At 46.4% G+C, this 18,593-nt stretch overlaps 1 protein-coding gene across 1 annotated transcript in view; it reads right to left on the reverse strand.

Annotated features, from left to right (window-relative positions):
- LOC135259308 (ADAMTS-like protein 1) overlaps positions 1 to 18,593 on the reverse strand; it is a 100,539-nt gene that overhangs the window by 42,813 nt on the left and 39,133 nt on the right. Inside the window, exon 2 of the mRNA XM_064343526.1 lies at positions 17,706 to 17,825. Within this exon, the coding sequence (XP_064199596.1) occupies positions 17,706 to 17,825 (120 nt within the window). The remainder of the gene's footprint in view (positions 1 to 17,705; positions 17,826 to 18,593) is intronic.

Consider the following 18,593-nt stretch of genomic DNA (forward strand, 5'->3'; position numbering starts at 1 on the left):
GGAGGATGTTTAAGGCTAAATGAAATCCCGCCATTCTCTTGTGTGCAAATCTGAGAGCTGAGAGCACCGTTTTAACTGCGTAGAATACGGATAGGTACTTAATCTAATAAGACCACAGCACTGAGTTTGACACTGCTGTCTTTGTTGGTTAGATTTCACCTCAAAATGTTTGACTTAATTATATGTAAATAAAACCCCTTCGTGTAAAAGTGCACATCTTGCAGTGCATTGAAACTTGAAAATGCACTCAAAAATGAATTCTCCTTTATTAAAATGTGGAGAGTGCGGTCCAGCATTGATACCTCATTCAGCCACAGGGTGATCTCAGTAGACTGCTGACTACAACTTCTTCTATAACAACGCCGCTGAACGCTGTCCAAAATGATTTGTTTTGGGCCGTTCATTCTAGGGTTGGCGCCAAAGGCTGATATTGGTTTTAGGTTGAATAGTGCAGATGAAAACTATTTATTCATTCTGCCCAAATATGATGTCCATAAACTATCCAGCACAACTGACAACATTGCATCAGGTTTTTGTGTTGTTTTCCAGTAGAGGTGGTGGCCTACATTGACTGACTGACTGCCTGACTGACTGATTGGCTGGCAGGTTGACTGACTGACTGACTGACTGACTGACTGGCTGGCTGGCTGGTTGGTTGACTGAGTGACTGACTGGCTGACTGACTTGGCCATAAGCAGTATTACCTTGTCTTACCACTAAATAGAGAAAAGGCCTGCAAGCAGTAGTCACAGTCATTTACCAGTCTGTTTTTTTATCTTGCTCTCTCCGGTACAGGCCTGTGGTTTCATCCAATGCACAAGCGTGGTTGGACCGGATCTTGTCTCTGCGTTTAACATTGACTACTATGACCTTCATACATCACTGACACAGCAGTTACTTAAGCTGGCCAAGAAACCCCCCTGACACCATCCTATTTGGCGCCGGGCCGCACTAGCCGGAGACCCGAGGCAACGGGCACCAATCAGAAAGCAATGTTCGTCAGCGCAAGTTGGCTGTCATAGCGCAGCAGCGCGCTCCTCCAGTCCGTCTGACTCAAAAAGCAGCTGACCCGAAACAGATTACCACAGGAGCAATAAAGGCCCTGGCCCCATAAACCTCCGGACGCGCGCAGCTGTCCAAACACACTACCGTGAGCTCCCGCTCAAATCCGGCCCCGCTGTCCTGCAGCTCCGCAAACGCCCGCCATCACACGACAGCGGCACACATGTTCCGAGGACCCCGCGGCGGGAGGCCTGCGCTGCTGAGATGGAGGGATGTCACAGAAAGAGAAAAAAAGGAGACGACAGCGAGCTCAGGGGAGCGCTGCTTGGCGAGTCCTCCCTCGCCGGGGGATAATAAAAATCGCTGTGAGGGAGCAGCGCTCGTTCGCTTCTCTCTTAATAAAACCGAAGCGGGGACAGCGCTCTGAGGAGAAGGAAAACACCGTTTCAGACAGCGCCTTCGCTCGGCTGCGCATCGGGTTTTGAGCACAGAGTTCAGAGTTTGAGAGGCGGGAACACCAGAGACCGGGAGACATCAGAGAAACTCAGCAGACTCCTGTGAGGGCCCTCAGCTCTCACTGAGCCTCGGAGACACAGCAATCCGAGGGAGGTCTCACCTCTACCCCTCTCAGTGTAAATCCAGCCAATGGGGCAGGACCGGGGAGTGTCTGCCACCACAAGGTGCCTCCTTCAGAGGGAGGAAGAGCGCACAACTGAAACAAAAGATTAAGCCTCACCTTTCTAAGCCAAGACACCCCCCTCCTCCATTTACAGTGCCTAGGCCAGAAAGTCTTAAGTCCTGGAGATGACAGTGTGGTGGACAGAGAAGAAGGGGGAAGAGCAGACGGAGCTCACGAGTAACAAATCACCCAGCATGTTACGGCGGCAGATTCACTGGGTTCTTTTAAGACTTCGCCCAGAACAATATGAAACTAACCTCAGAAGCCTCTCGACAGTTATAATCGGTTTCATGAATTACTCTTTAGCCTGAAACGACGGATGCTTGGGTGCTGGCTGATGTTGGACCACCCTGCATCCTGAAATCATGGAGCAGTGGGTCTCTGACAAATAAAAGCTTTATGAAGATCAAAGGAATGAGATAAACAAAGGCGTCCACACAGATTTAACCGCTGAAGGTACATTTTAAAATACATTTGACTTAAAAACAAATGGTGGTTCGTTCAGTTTAATCCTGATATCATCAAATAACTGAACTGAACTGATAGCAAAATAACTGAAACATTTCAGGTAGCTTGATACACACCAGCTTGACGCATAAGCTTAATATAAACATTCACTGATGAGGTTTCAATTCATTTACCATAATCAGGTGACAGTTGATCCAGCAAACAAAAGTTATCATTTTCTCTTGAGCGAGTTCGGAGAACTAGTGCCACCCAGTGTTCCTTTCACACAACTGCAGGGTACGGAGAGGAACATTTGTGTAACCTGAAAAGAGCGTGCTGTCAGCCATTGCCACAAGACAGTGTTCTCATTCAAATGACCGCAATCAGGACCAGTTCCACATCAGTGCCTAGCCAAGTCTCCTACTCTACTGCATACAGGACACAGGCTAACTTCACACGTTACATTTCATTTGAATACGATGCTATAGTCTGCTGAACTGTGAGTAAGGTGGCATAAATAATCTCATCATGTATTAATTGTTCTACCCGCAAACACATTCATAAAAATGTATTAAAATATTTAATAAAAAGACATTGCTCAAATTATACATCCAGATAGGGCAGGCCACATCTCTAAGAGGTATACAGGTATATGAAACCCATGAATGCTGTCAAGCACATCCACTGACTACAACCACTCAAGCACACATTTTGTGTGAGATGATGATAAAAATAAGTATCCAGAATAAAGCTGGACATGCAGCCCAAAATATCAAAAACTGTATATATTTACAGCTAGCTTCACCTTCGTAACCAAAACTACCCGAAATTAAAATGTTATGTGGACTGAAATCAATATTTTTAATGGAAATCTATCAAGCACAGATCTGGCTGTACCTAAACATTCAACTTTACTACCTGCACATGTGTGTTTTCCTTGGCTATTCTGGACTGGTGGTAATGTGGATTTCAGAGTGGGGAAATCTACTGAAAATCAGGTTTAATCTGTGAAGAAATAATTTCCATTTTATGTTCTTTCTCAAAAAAATGTCAATGGGAGACTTAACATGTCAAGGGAGACAGGTCCTGCAAACATATCTGGAGGTTTAGCTCAGGGCAGGCAGCCCTTCTCCTGGCAGTGCCAGTGATATCTCTGGTTTCTGTTCACTCTGAGACTCAATGCCCCGTTTGTTTGACTGCTGCGCCTGAACATGTAAAATGACCGAATGGTAAAATGCTGAGTAACTCCAGCACATGGTCACCTGTGATCATTAAGCATAATAATTCATCCAATTACGTAGTTAGAGGTTTGGATGGAGCAAACACCAGAAACATTTGCGCCAGTCCAAGACCAGGCTTGCCAACCCCGATCTAGACCACTGCTTGCCACTAGAGGGGGATGCTCACACATTCAACATCATGTTTGTTTACTTAATATTATTCTGGTTAAGAGCTTTTTTAAATTTAAAAACAAATTATTTAATGTTAAAGATTTAGTCCCCAGAGGAATCACCCCTGACAGAAATTTTTATTGAGTTCCATCAATTGCCCATAAATCAAAAGATTGATAAGATTACATGCAAACACTTGCTGAGCTGTATTTGGATATGCATTGCATATGTATCCCTGTGATTACAGATAGAGGAAACAAACGTTTTGCTCCCCTAAAGCACCTGCATGCCCATGGAACCCAGTGTGACAGTGAAAGAGGAAAACAGCTTAACAGGGTGAGGTGGCAGCTGGATAAAGTCCATATTGACTCTGACTCTGACAGGAGCCCAGGAGGTCCATACACTTCATTTGGCTTGACCTGGCCTCCAAACCATAATTCCCCGTTTCCTGGAAAGTCCAGCGGCCATTTCCTGACCCTCTTTTCCCCCCACACCATTATGAAGGTGTGGATGAGGAGAGGTGCTGGGAAGATTGCGTCGGCAGACAGGGAACTCGACCCTTCCTGCCAGGCTAACCATAAAGTGAAAGCGGGAGGAAAAGGACTCTCCTTTAAGCCTAAAAAGCTTGAAGCGCTCAGAGAGGCCGCTCAGCATTAAGGCTGACGTGAGGCAGAGACCGCCTCGCCTCCCTCTCCCTCAGGCCCGGTCCAGGCTGCTGCCGGGTTTTCTGGGAGCGCCCCGGGCCCAGCTCCAACTGGCATCGCCTTCTGAGCACCGCACGCCTCGCTGAGGGAACGAAGGGGCTGCGGGGACCATCGTCTCCACCAACACGACACGTACAATGCCGAGACTCTGTACTGAAATGTCATTTAGAGATCATATATGAATGGAAAAAATCAATACAGTTTTGGTGTAAAACTAGGCTAACTAGACGTCTTCTTGTTCCAAATATTTATTATTTTTGGGACAGAAAATATCTGTAGAAGCAGGATTTCTAAATTTTGAAAAGGTCCGGTTAGGTTTTTCTTGTTCTCTAGACCATATCTAAGCAAATAAATAACATTATAGTATAATAACTGCCATACACCCGCCCCTGTCCTCGTTTTTTGAAATGCAATATATGGTCACACTAGTGAAAGGCATTCATTGACTGACTTAGTGAACCACTGAGGGCTCAAGGTTAGCTGATGAAAACTTGCGTGTTTCTCTACGGGCTCAGCCATGCGAGAGAGAAATGAGGGCAGGTTGGGCTTGTGGTTGTATGACATGGCTCCCCACTCCCATCCACTCCCCCTTGGGCTGCAGCTCACACTCAAGTCCCCTGCTTCCCGTGCGGCCTCCAGCCGTAAATCCTTCAGCAGCCTGCCTTCCCTCCGCCCAGCCGCACCTCTGTAACCTGCTGACGTGTTTCCCGAGGACGACGACCGGAGGGGTGTGTGCCCCTGACAGTCCACCACTCTCACGCCCAGAAAGCCAGGTATGACATCAGAGGGCAGATCTCAGCCACCAATAAAGATTTGTGTGCATGCGCGCACACCCACAGGCACACGAACAGGCACACACACACACACACACACACACACACCCACAGGCACACACACTCACACACACACACACGTATGTACACACACACACGCACACACACTCACACACACCAGCATGCACACGCACACACACACACACACTCACAGGCATGCACACACACAGACACAGACACACACACACACACACACACACACACTCACAGGCATGCACACACACAGACACAGACACACACACTCACAGGCATGCACACACACAGACACAGACACAGACACAGAGACACACACACAAGCATGCACATGCACAGACACAGACACACACACACACGCACACACACACTGCTTCATTGGCCGTTTGCAGAGCCCCGGCCGCTTCACAGAGCAGAGCGTGTCCTGAATCGCTCCTCTGTTGAGAGGTGTACTGTAAGTACACTGGTCTGTTCGAAAGGCACCCCACAAATCTCTGCCATTACTAAGACCCTGGCCCCTACCCAAATATCCAGTCATTACTTTAATGCAAGACATCCTCCGGGTGCTCAGGGGCCATTCATCTAACGGCTTCACCACCCCGACAGGGCTAAGTTTGATCATGTTTGGTTTTGAATTGTGTTAACATTAAGCTTTGGGAAAATGTTATGGCAAGGGCCATTAATTATCAAATTACAATGCCTCTGTGTGATTCATTTGGGCAATAAAACAGCAAAACTCAGCGGTAATAAGTTTACTGCGCGTCCATTTCTTTGAAATGGGAAAAGACGCATTATTCAAATTAACAATACGTAGTTTGACACCTATGCAGAAAACCTGGACAAAATACACACTCAATCAGTGAGCAATGTATGAATTTGAAACCTATTATTTTGGTTTCCATGCACTTGAATTGTAATGTTAGATTTAGTTCAGATACCAACTGCACATCTGTTGTACATAAAAATGCACAAATCAAAATCAACAGCAAAATGTGTACACAAGTTTTTTATGTCGGGGTGGTCTGACTATAAAAATTGTGTGTTTTTCTAGAATTTTACTGTCCTGTCTTTGTAAATCATTAAGAGCTTAAATCTTCATCCCCCACACAAAATCATTGAGAAATAGTTCTAAAGTTATGTAATTAACCAAAAACCACACCATAGTCGATGTAGAATTTGAGGAGAAAGATGATATGGTTAGAACGCCAAAGTTCTTAATGGCAGTGTCATCCAAACCATAGCAAAGTTATTTTGGTAGATGCAATAGGCATTTGATTAAATTACGTTTCCAAGCAGGGGTTTGTATAACCAAAGAAGGATTTGCAAAAAATTGTTGATTACAAGACACAGGGCCCGTTTCAAACAGGCCTTGGAAATATAACGTGCTACAAGGAAAAGTTCTGTCAAGCGAAACGTCCAGAGACCTCCTAAAACAGCACAGACCGGGCTGCCATTCATCTCATTTCACACATTTTTATTTTAAATTGCCGCCAATATCATTACCATTATTTATTTGTGCGATGGACGCCAAGTTCCAGAAACTGTGATAACACCAGCGAATCCAAAATACACACGGGCCCTGGCTGGTCAGTCCTGAATTAAATATTTCCAAACTTGCGTCAAGCAGCATTTGAAACCTGAACACTTACAAAGCTTAGTGCGCCCTGTTGTATCCTGGCTTTGAAGACGCCACCGGCCACACAGAGCCACAGCAACAGAAGATGAAATTCAAATGGACTGATTGATTGATATTGACATAACCTCCATTTCCTCCTGAAACCAAGAAAAAAAGTTTAACCATCGTCGTTTTTTGACATAATACAAGTGTCTTGGATGACAAAAACATGTTGGAGGGAAAATCACCAACAGGGGACAAAAGTGAATTGCTTTATAAAGCATAAACATAAACATAAATGTGGATATTCCCTCAGGTTTTCTGTGGAATTTAAGCATATTTGTTTCTCTAATCCTCTCCATTGAAGGTCAGGAAAGGGCAGATGCAGAACATCCCTCCGTGATCAGAAACACATTGGCTGCCCCGACAGACCCCCCGCGTGAGGGGTGGGGGTGGGGGTGGGGTGGCTTTTAGCCGTGATTCTGGCAAAGGGCACAAATCTGATGGCGGAAACTCCCAAGTCGACCGTTCGTCTTGCTTTCACGTTTGACCTTCTCTCCGCGATTACCATCGGTCACGGAGCCCTGCGGTGAAAAGGCTGATTTACTGAGCGCTGCCAGGGGAGGGGAGGGATACGGCTTCTCACCAGCGCTGCGGGGAAAACCTTTCCTCAGAAGGCTCCGGATGGCCCGCTTTACACCTGCTGGCTGCGTCTTCTCATCATGGCATCCGACCCGTGGGCTGCCGCCGGGCGGCGGACGTGAGAACCGGGGGCAGGGGGAACGCGACGGATTCATCCGGAAAACCTCTGCAGCTAGCTAGAGTGGGCTGAGTGAGACCTATGAATCCACCCTGCCTTTAACAGGGGCAGGGGATATAACCATGAGCAGCGCTAGCTGGGGGTCGCTCTAACACGTGTCCCCACCCGCCCCCCGCCGGCCACGCGTGGGCGGTGGCACGTTTTGAGGAGGTGGCCCGGAGCGGGTCAGGGGCCTGAATTACCGCGCGCTCCGCGCCGATCCTTTCTCAGGCTCCTCTCTCCCAAACCTGAAGCGCTGGACTCCATTAATTACGGCCCGGGCTGCAGCCGAGAACGCAGACGCTGACAGACAAGAATGCCACGCGTTCCGACGCTAAATGCCCACAGCCGTAGGGTAAGCCCCCCCCCCCCTTCGCCCCCGCTGCTCTCTCCATTAGGGCAAAAACCTCTCCCTGCTCTTCCTATCTGGGAAAAAACCTCCCTGCTTTTTTTCTAAAAAGGAAAATATTTCATCCTTTCCTCCCAAAAGGGCGAGAGAGCTTGGCTCTCCCTAACTTGGCAAAACCTCCTCTCTTCTTTCCATAGAGGGTGAAACCTTTACCCTCCTGTCTCCAATACAAAACCATCTCATTTCTCACTCTAGCTGGGCATAAAACCTCTTTGTATCAACTGCAAATAAAAAAAAATCAACTTTCTTTCTATATGGGAGAAACACCCCTCTTCTCTATAAAAAGGAAAAACATTCTCCCTGCTCTCTGACAAAAATCAGAACCCTCTCTGATTGTGTTATATAGAAAGTTGGCTAGCTAAGCTAACTGCTGTGGGACACGGGTTCCGAATGTCTCTCACTCATCACTGATATAATGCCTGGCAGGTTTGCTTCCAGACCTCCTGCACCTCTCCTCACTCTCACCCAGACACCTACACAGCCACAAGCCTCATCTCTTTATTTATTTCCTCTATTTGATTAGCATTCAGCTCAAAATCTGTGGCGATGGGGTTGTCAATCTTACCACATTTTTGTTCTACTCTCTGCGGAAGTCCTCTGGCGGTATTGCGATTGAAGCTGGCGCTAGCCGGCTACAAGCTGTAACTTTCTACCAGGAACAAAAAACAAATAGTGAAAAAGAGGTCAAATGAAACTAAACATTCCCCTTTGAAATGACTCCCAAGGTTTAAGGTTTAATTTTGGAGGGGAGACCTTTCAGGTTAATATCTTGACTCTGGACAATCACACAGTAAACCCCAATCCCCAAAATGGCACTGCCATGTTGGACCACCTTGTTTGTGTCAACGGTGAGCTCGTGGGAGGCTCTGGTTACGTTCAACAGAGGGCAGTAAAAATGCTAATTGAAAGTCAGAGTGACCTAAGAGTATGTAAGGTTTTGTTTAAACACACCCTCTCATGTTGCAAGGGGAGGGAGTCGCTTTTCAGCTTGGATAAGTGTCGGCTTGTTTTCAATTCTGCGGTTTGAAATTAGAACTTTTCTGAAGGGCTTAAGCCCAGGGCTTCATCTGATCTACTGCACAAGCCGCATGTCATCTAATTTCTCACCGCTCTGAGAGTGCATTTGTGTGGCCCTAATAAGCCAGCTCAAACTTGTCCCAATTTGTTTCTGTTCATATTTTGCTCATAAACACTTCCCCCCCGGTAATGGGCCTTTCAGTTAGAAAAAGGGATGGTCATTCCAAATCCACACTGCGTAGTGTGCACTGGAATATGCATCACTCTCTCCGTTTCTCTCTCTGTATGTCTCTATCTTTCCCCTCTCACTCTTTCTCTCTCTGTATCTCTCTCCCTTTCTCCCTCTCTCTGTATCCCTCTCCCTCTGCGCTAGGCAGACAGACTTGGCCCTCTGATTCGCAGAAGACCCCAAAGCGCTGACCGTGCTGATGTGGGAGATGTGGTGGGAAACTGAAGCAGAGTGAATTCTCCCCCCCTGCCCCCCTGCCCCCCCACCCCCCTGTCCCGAGCGAGACATTCAAACTCAGGGCAGCAGCGATAAGCTTCGGGTTACCCGACCGCTATCAGGGAGCCCTACTGACTCTGTGCTCTTGTAGAAAAAAATCCTTCAGCGAGAAGCAATTACTCGTCGCTGGCGATCACGCCCAGTGAGCAAACCTCCCCTGCCCCCCACCCCAGGGCTCCACACAAGCCTAGCTCATCACGGCGGTCAGCTTCGCCCACTGCGGTCACAGCCAGCATCCCTCTGCCCCTCACCAGAATCGCAGGCTATACGGCGGAGCCCGCTGGCCGGATCAAAGGGCCAGACAAAAAAACCCCACACCAGGCACTTTGAGACGCCGAATTCCCACACGTCGCACACACGCATCGAGATGTCAAATCCCTAACGGTAAACCCACCTCAGCGCCGCACAGCCACTGGCTGAGGTCACCGCACCATGTAACCGAAGTGCTGCCTAACAGGCCCTTGGCGAGTAGTGGAGCAGTCCTAGGTCACAGCTGGACCCGCAGGTCCTTACCCGCTCTGCTGCCGCCCCTGGCCTGTTCCTGGGCTGGCTCTGCGTCCCCACACCCGGGCGTGTCTCTGAGAGCTGTCACCCCAGATGCAGGGTCACATGCCGTGCGCACGGCTGACTGCTCTTATTCTAAACTCAGACAGCAAAGCTCAGGCACTGAGCCCAGACAATACAAGCCATAGGGAGAAGGAAAATGGGAACATGCTATAGAGGTGGAACTGTATGCGTTATCTGATGTCCACAAATCATAACCAAGATCCAAGTAATAACCTACTCACAATAATCCAACAAAAGCCTCCTGTGATAAACCTGTCATGTGCTTCCACAATGTACATGGTTTCCTGGATACAGCTGACAGTGATGAGGTGCAGTGCTGTATCTATGCAGCCATAGGCACTGATGACCCTCCTTCTGGCTGAACCGTGACTCAAATGGTGAGTGCCAAAATCCAGGGGCGGGAGTTTTTGTGTTTCACTGTTCATTTTGCAGAGGTGGAAAGTCCAGGGGTCAGAAAGTAAAAGTCCTGTCATGTGTTTCTTCCACCCATGAACTCAGCCAGATGATTTTTCATTCTACCTCTTGGCTGATGAATTGTGATAATTAGCGAAATCAGGATATTGGAACAAATTACTGGGAGAACTTTTACTTTCTCAATCTGGATTTTCCACCTCTATCATTTTGTGAGAGCACTGTTCATTTTCAATAGGAAATTGAAAAAGGTGTAATTTTGACAGTAAGGAAACATTCAGAAACCAAAGCAGTTTGGAAATTCTCTTACATCAGCCCTGATGGTGCAGAGAAGGCATTCTCGAAGCAACTCATTGAACTAATGTTCACTAAGATGAGCAACCACCACAAAAAACGATCTTCATTTCATGATCTGCTGCCCAAAAGCCTCACGCCTAATGTGTCTGTGGAAAAGTCATGCTGAAATTGCCGGAGTGTCTTTTGGCATCTCACTCACATTGGGGAAACATCTGCAAGGAATACAGCCGCAAAAGTAAATAATTACAAATCTCTCATTAGGTTGCTGTCCCTGGAAGTGTGCTTGCCTGATGGGTGGAGAGGGGTGAAGGAGGGCCTCCACTAATCAGATCCATGACTTTGCATTTGCAGTAAAAACAAACTGTCAGCGTACGTGGAACTAAGTCCCCAAGTGACACACAGGAATACACAAACACACAACACACACACCTACACACAAAACACACACATGCCTACACACATATACACACATCTACACACACACCTACACACAAAATACACACATGCCTTCACACATGCCTACACACATACACACACAACTACAGACACACACACACACACGCCTACACACATACACACACATATCTACACACACACGCGCACGCACACGCACGCACACACACTTGCACACACATACATGTGCGCGCATTCATACACCCAGACATACAAATACCTACAACCCATACACAAATATTTACATAAAACACGTAAGTGCACAGGCTCATATAGAAAGATTTACAGGCACTCACACTTTCAAAACCACACACTCTCTTTCTCACGCCCATATGCACGCAAGCACTTATGCGTACACACTCTCTCGCACACGCGCACACACTTCTGTTGTTTGCAGTCTGTGGTGTGTGCTGCCCCCTGCGTCTCTACCATTAGAGAACTACTCCAATACCCACAGTCAACTGGCAGACCACATCAAGGGCCTCTGGGTTAGCAGCAGGGCCTCCAGCTCTACTGAACACACATGTGGATGGAACAAACACGGCAGGCGTAAAAAACACTGGTTTCTGGAACATTCTACAGCACTCAGCACTTTCCCACAGCTGCTGCCGAAACCCACTGTTGTGTGCTGCGGCTCCGGCACCCAGCGAACTCACACAGAGTAACCGCGGATGACTGAGCCGCGGATGACTGAAAGCTTCAAATGTTGCTTCGTAGGACCCTTGCAGGCATTGGCAATGCGGAATTGGATGGCTGACAGAGGATGAGGAAGAGTCACACAAGTGCATCTCTTCTTCATTCCATCAAGAGAACTGGGGCTTGAAAGAACATTCCGGCCTCAATAACACAGACAAGAAGGAGCTGGAGCTCCCGCTATTCCTTATTCCTCAAAACCACAGACATGGGGGGGGGGGGGGGATTAATCCACCAATTAAACTCTTTGCCACCAATGCGCAAAAACATTCATTACTGCAAGTGTATATGGTATTTCCTTTGGGCACAATTTCACACAACAACTGAGGCTGAATTTTGAATATATTCCATCTATTGCACATCAAATGCCTCCCAAATGACACTAGGCTGCACACTGCTGACCAATGCAGAGCTGTTACACTGCATCTAGGCTGACGGCCATCAGGTCACTCAGAGGAAACACTGGAGACCGAAGCAGTGTGCGTGAGGTAGTGCTACAGGGAACATGAAAACAAATGCTCTACCGGGGACCTGAGAACGAATCAGGTGTCTTTAAGGATACTCACAGCCACGCACATTCCAGAAGCACAGAGGAAAAGCCAACGCCAGGCCCTGACAAACCCTTCAATGAGCCAGAACTGTTCCTCCTGACTGGGATCCAGAGCAGTTTTCACAGAGCCTCTGACCCGTTTCGCACCTCTTTTCTGGTTCTGGTTCTCTGAATGCAATATGTATCCATCTTCCAGAAGTATCCATGCGCGTATCTGAAGCTTCAATCTGCCATTTCTAAGATCTATTCCGACCTACTCTCCTTGGGAAACTCTGCTTGACTTCAATTTCATTATGAGGGTTTCCTTTGTAATCGGTGACATGATTTTGTTGCCCTTGTGCATTCATGTTTTTGGGACATCCATCTTAAGCGTGGCTGAAAAGGGAAAATTCCAAATAATTTTTAAAAAGTTGTTTTGAAAGTATCAGATTCGGTCCATCTGGTGGTCACGGTTGTATATTAAGAACTATAATGAGATTACAGGGATTACATTTGTACAAGATCCTCTCTGGTAAATGCATTCACTGCAGATTTGAGCAAATCTAAGACAGATACTGCATATTGCATGTGGTGTAAAGATGGGAACTGAAAAGACAAAAATGTATTTATTTACTTTATTTATCCTTAATTTAACTGGGTTGACCCCACTGAAAACTCTTTTCCAAGAGAGACGTGGACAGATGGATAAAATTAGCCACAGTGTATTTAGAATTCACCACATACAGTAACTTGCAAGAAGTACAGCAGCTTAATTTGTTCACTTCAGGCACATTAACGAGCAGAGAAATCGAATGAAAGCCTTCTCAGAGAGAAGTCAGTGCCCGGGTGTGTGCTCGGTCCTCCCCCTCACACACATTCATTGGACCAAATTAAATGCTAAATTAGACAGATGTTACACACTGCCAGGCTCGAGCTTCACACAAAAAAGTAGAGGGGGACATTGGTGGTGGAGTGGGGGGCAGCATGCATGGTAAGAATGAACGCACTGTTACCGTCTGTATAGTGTACATTTAAAGAGGCTCAGCCCCGTAGGCCCAGGGGATCTGAGTCATGCACAAACAGCCACGGTGTTCTCCGACCTGCAATAACCGTAGCAGTCGAGCGTCCATCCGTAAAACTGGCAGGACTTCCGAGAGATATCTTGTCCAGACAGAGACACAGTGAGGTGAGCAAACACACGTCGCTGTTCTCCGACACTGTAAAAGCTGAGCATCAGCCTTAGCAGCACAGACGAATCATGCTCAGAGGAATTCTACAAATCACACATAGATTACCTTTGGCCGAAATCTGAGACAGCAGATCCTCCCTTTCTAATTACAACAATTAAACAGATCCTCTTTGCAAGACAACTTTATAACCATGACAAACTCTTGCCAAAGATCACAGTATCCTCTGATATGACTTTTGACCTGCTCATTTGTGCTTGGCTCAGAATGCTTAGAGCTGTTACAGTATATCCCTGAGTTTCAATTTGTCACAAAGAAGCCGAAGACCTGCCACTGCCGAACTAGAGAGCATTGACCCGGTGGCTGACCTTTTTAAGTTAATGCTTTGATTAACACACTCAGGCACACATAAAGGGCATACACTGTGCAGACTTCCAGTGTAATTCCAGGAAACTGATGTACTTGTCACTCTTGTTCCCCAGCCCCATCCGACACCTTGAATTTCAGTAACTCTTTATGTTATGAACTAACGAGATGACTGGGTCTTCTGGAGAGTACTCCGTTTCAATTCAAAACCCTCAAAGCCCTCCTTAGACAGATGACACTAGCTGTCTTGGAAGGGATCTTCTTTCGACGGGTCCATGATGGCCTAGAAGCCCATCTCTGAAGTCTAGACGAGGGCAGGTGGATGGCCTGCGTGCATCCCTGGACTGCCTCACCCCAGTGCCTGGAGCAAACTGGGATCTTCCACACAGAAGCCAGACAGCCACCTGCAGACCCCCCCTCAATCTGGAGACCGGATTGAGTTTCTGATCACCTGGGGTTTGATCATTTCTACCACCAGGATGGAAATGGATCCCAGCTACTCCCTTTCTTTCTAGGATTACACACAAAAAGATTGTTGGCTTTAAGCTACTTCGGTTAAGTCAGCCAGAAAATCTGACAGCTGCGTTATTAAATTCAGGCTTACTTACACAGGCATGACATAGATGGACATGGAGGTTTTCTGTGTGTGAGCATGTGTGTGTGCATGCGTGCCTGCGTGTGTGTTTCAGGTGACTGACAATACAGAGCCTTTACATTATGTTTTTAAACACAATATCCCTGCTGGGAATACTATTGATCATAACAGGAGTTCCTTCTCACTTAATGGCTGAGAACATTTTTTACTCCTCCATAGATAAACAAAATGTTAAACATTTTACTCTTCTGAAATATAAGCACGCATCCGGTTCCCAGCATGCAGTGCAGTCCCTCCTGCCATCAGTCACAGACTGATCCAGGGGCCATCCTCTCCTGGGACGCCCCGTTCCATCCCTCTCTCCTAAAGGCAACAGGATGGGGCCGGAAGGATGAGCGTCTCCTGATAAAACAACAGAGGATGTTTCCATCTGATAATACCCCCCTGAGATGCCACCACAAGTTCTACATAATGTGCAGCAAGCATTCCACAAGCTCTGCCCCTGAGCCTCCATATCTGCATCACGCACCGAAAACACCAGCCAATGAAAAAAGCCTGGGTGAAAAACATGGGCACCCACAGGAAGTGCTGGATGAGTACGTTCAACATGGGGGTGTGAGTAGGGGGATGACAAATTATTATTGAGAACTCCCAAGAGAAATAAATCTGCTTACTTTTAAAGGAAGGATGTCTGTTCCCTTTGCTGGAAAACCTCAGCCTTTTAATCACTACGCACTACCCCACCATCCCACTGTCACCTCTTTGTCAAAGCTGCCAGGTTAAACATTTTCCTTTTCATAGAACAATTTATCTCTGTCACGCGGCGGGAGAGAGACACGCATTCAGCCACTTGCCTTCCGGAGGTCGTTAGGGCCTCCTTGGAACCATCCGGAAACAAATTCATGAATCGAAAAAGAAAACACTTCAAAACGTCCCAGGTCTCCACTAATTATACAGTGTTGGCTTTGGCGTTTGAGCAACACTAATAGTGAATGGGGATTCTGTAAGATTCTGAAATCTGCTATGGGCTGAAGCATCAGAGCTGCACTGCATGTCCCCGTGAGCGCTCTCAGCAGGCAAGTGCATGTGTTTGCGTCTGAGTGTGATTTCCACACGCTCTGAATATTTACCACCCAACTACTCTCAGACACTCATTAACTAGCTGGATCTGTGAAAACTGGTGGATTGTGGCTCCCCTGCCATAAGGACCTTCCCAAAGATCTCCTAAAGACTTGCTTTGAAAAGGCATTTATGCTGACATATTTAGATGAGAAGTTCCTCATACCAGGTATAGGGATTAATATACAGTACACATTGAATATTCAACACAGTAGACTCATCTATATGTTGTATGGGCAGTGCTGCAGGCTGATGAGTGAGATGGGGGAACTGAGGATAAAACAGTAATAGACTATGGTCAAGTACAGTATTGTGAAGGCTCATTAGAAAGCCAAAGGAAGAACTAGGACCACTACAGGTTTGCAAAGTCATCACTGATCTTAGCAAAATTGTTTCTGCAACATTTTCTACAGACATTGTTCTTTTTCAGGTCACTTGGTGTTGGGCAGATCTGTTTCAGACCTGTCAGGCAAATATTTTTGTTTGACATTTAAGAAGAGACAATCACACAAACCTCATGAGCACACAAACACCTGCACTACTGAACTGGAGGTAGATGAGTTTCTGAAACTACATCCTTGCGTCTCACAGATGACAGCTTCCCTTCGGTTTGAGACAGATCCTCTAACTCGTTTCCATCCTGGTTCATTTAACATTTGTGTCAGCTGGAAAACAACTCCAAACTGTAAGCCCCATTGACACTGGACACCTTACGAGCAGAACAGAGAGAAGCTGTCAAACCTACCCAAGCAACCTCCATATTCAATGTCACCTGCTCACCAACTGCTTTACCTCACTGCCTTCCAGCCCCTCACCACTACAAGCAACAGGAGCTGTGTGACCACATTAAATGGAATTAGTTTGCACTGAATGGTACAATTTCTTAAGTTCACTTCAGTTCTTCTGCAGTTGTTAATAAATATACCTATTAAAGTGAGCAAGAGTTGGAGAGTGAAAGGAACCTTTTCAGATGAACCAACAAACTAAAAGCCGTATAATGTCATCAGTTATTTAAAATGAAAAGCATACATAGTGTACATACCACAAGTATCAAAGGGGTAGCAAAGAACCCCAATAAAATAAAATAAATATATAAATTAAAAAATATACGGTGCCACCCCTGCTTGTAACAAAATGATGTAAGCTTTATGGCATTCAGTTCTAGCAAAATGTTCCCAAATTCACTGGCAGTGGGAATGAAGACAACCAGCAGTTGTATTTATAAAGATTGCACAAGCAGCAGAACATAGTACTGAAATTATGCACTGGCCCAGTTATCGATTTAACTACAAAGTGGTACTCTTGGAAAAACAGCCAATGCTGTGCAAATAAGGAGCAATATAACAGAGAATTGCATTACAAGGGAAATGTGACCATCCAAAACAATGAAAGTCTGTCTGTCTGTCTGACTAAATTAATAATGGTAAAAACCATGAACCGTTTTGCTGTGATCGGTCATCATCTAAATGGAGAAATCTCACACCTCCTCCCTCCCCCCCACACAGCGCAGTGATGTTTTGAACGTGTTGACATGGTATTAACCCCTCTGTTAATATGAGAATAATGTATTTAGTTTCATGACCGTGCCTATATTAAATCAGACATCTGGATGAGTTATTAGCTCAGAAGCAGCTGTGTCACCTCACTCATCACTACTGAGAAACACACTCCAGCCAAGCATAAGAGCACAGCCCAACTGCTGGACCTCTCAAATCTGCACTTTAAGAGCATTCTACCTTAAATACTAACGCTTTATTGTTTATTGCACTTGCACCTATTTTATGGATGCAACACCTTTCTGGTTGATGAGGTGGGCTCCCTCCCTTCACTGTAAAGCCCTTTGAAATTCTGAAAGGCTGTACATTGATAAAACCCATAGTCCGTAATCATTACTTCCATTTGCGCTGATGCAGTTTGGGGCTTGCAGGTGAATTCTGCGCAGGTGACGTTCCCCGCCACAAGCATTTCACAGATATAGTAGAGCGATGAGTACATTCACATGGACACTGGCAAACACAGCACAGTTACTACTGTATGTAATAAAGCGAAATAACAGCAACGTGACGGATGGAAACACAGGCAGCTGGTGTGCTAGCTGCAGACCGGGAGCTCACCGGGTCTTCAGGCTTATTGCTGCCTGTGTCTTCAGGGGAAGACTCCTCTGGCAGGTCGTCCCGTCGAATCAGTGTGAACTCCCTCAGGAACACAGCTCCTTCGTGCCCGTTGGCCTCCACCTGAGGGGAAAATACACACACACACACACACACAGAAGAAAAACTTTTCAGAATGTTTTTGGTGTCTGCAATGAATATTTCATTTTTAAAAAATCAATTACACAACACTTAGAACCAATAGAACCGTCAATGTTATACAGTAGAACCACAGCTCAGTCAAATCTATTTCAAAATAGCCGCTTTCTGTCTCACCAGTGTTTTTTAGGTGAATGAATGGGTCATATTGTGGATCAGCTGTCTTGTGGAGCATTTGCGGCAGCCCCCCTCATTCAGGGCTTCCTATTTACAGTTATGAGGCCCCCATTATTAGAAATAACCCCAGAGGTTTGGACAGAGCCCACTGATAATAACAGTAATTCTTAAGGATGCACAAACTCATGGAGCTGAACTTCAGCTGCTTTCTTTGGGCTACAAAATCTCCATAATGAGCAAGGTTAATTGTTTGCAACGACGAGCCAGAGCCAAGCTGGATGGAGAGAACCTGGGAGACAGAGGGCCTCTGCTGCCAAGCAACCTCTGCAAAATACACTTTGCCCAACTGTGGGAAAAGACCCATGAAACAGTGTTTAAAGTGACAAATCAAATCTGTGCTAATTCCCCAAACTCAACACCCTCCACCGCAATCAATTAGCGTTCACTGTTCCTCAGGGCAGCATGTGAAAGAACTGAGCGGCGTCCAGGGAAACAGGCCTGGAGAATCCTTCAGATCCGAGCAGCAGAGAGGGGTGGGAGACCAGAGGGGTCCGGTGTATTAAACACATAGACATC

The sequence above is a fragment of the Anguilla rostrata genome, chromosome 7, assembly GCF_018555375.3.
Source record: "Anguilla rostrata isolate EN2019 chromosome 7, ASM1855537v3, whole genome shotgun sequence".
NCBI lineage: Eukaryota > Metazoa > Chordata > Actinopteri > Anguilliformes > Anguillidae > Anguilla > Anguilla rostrata.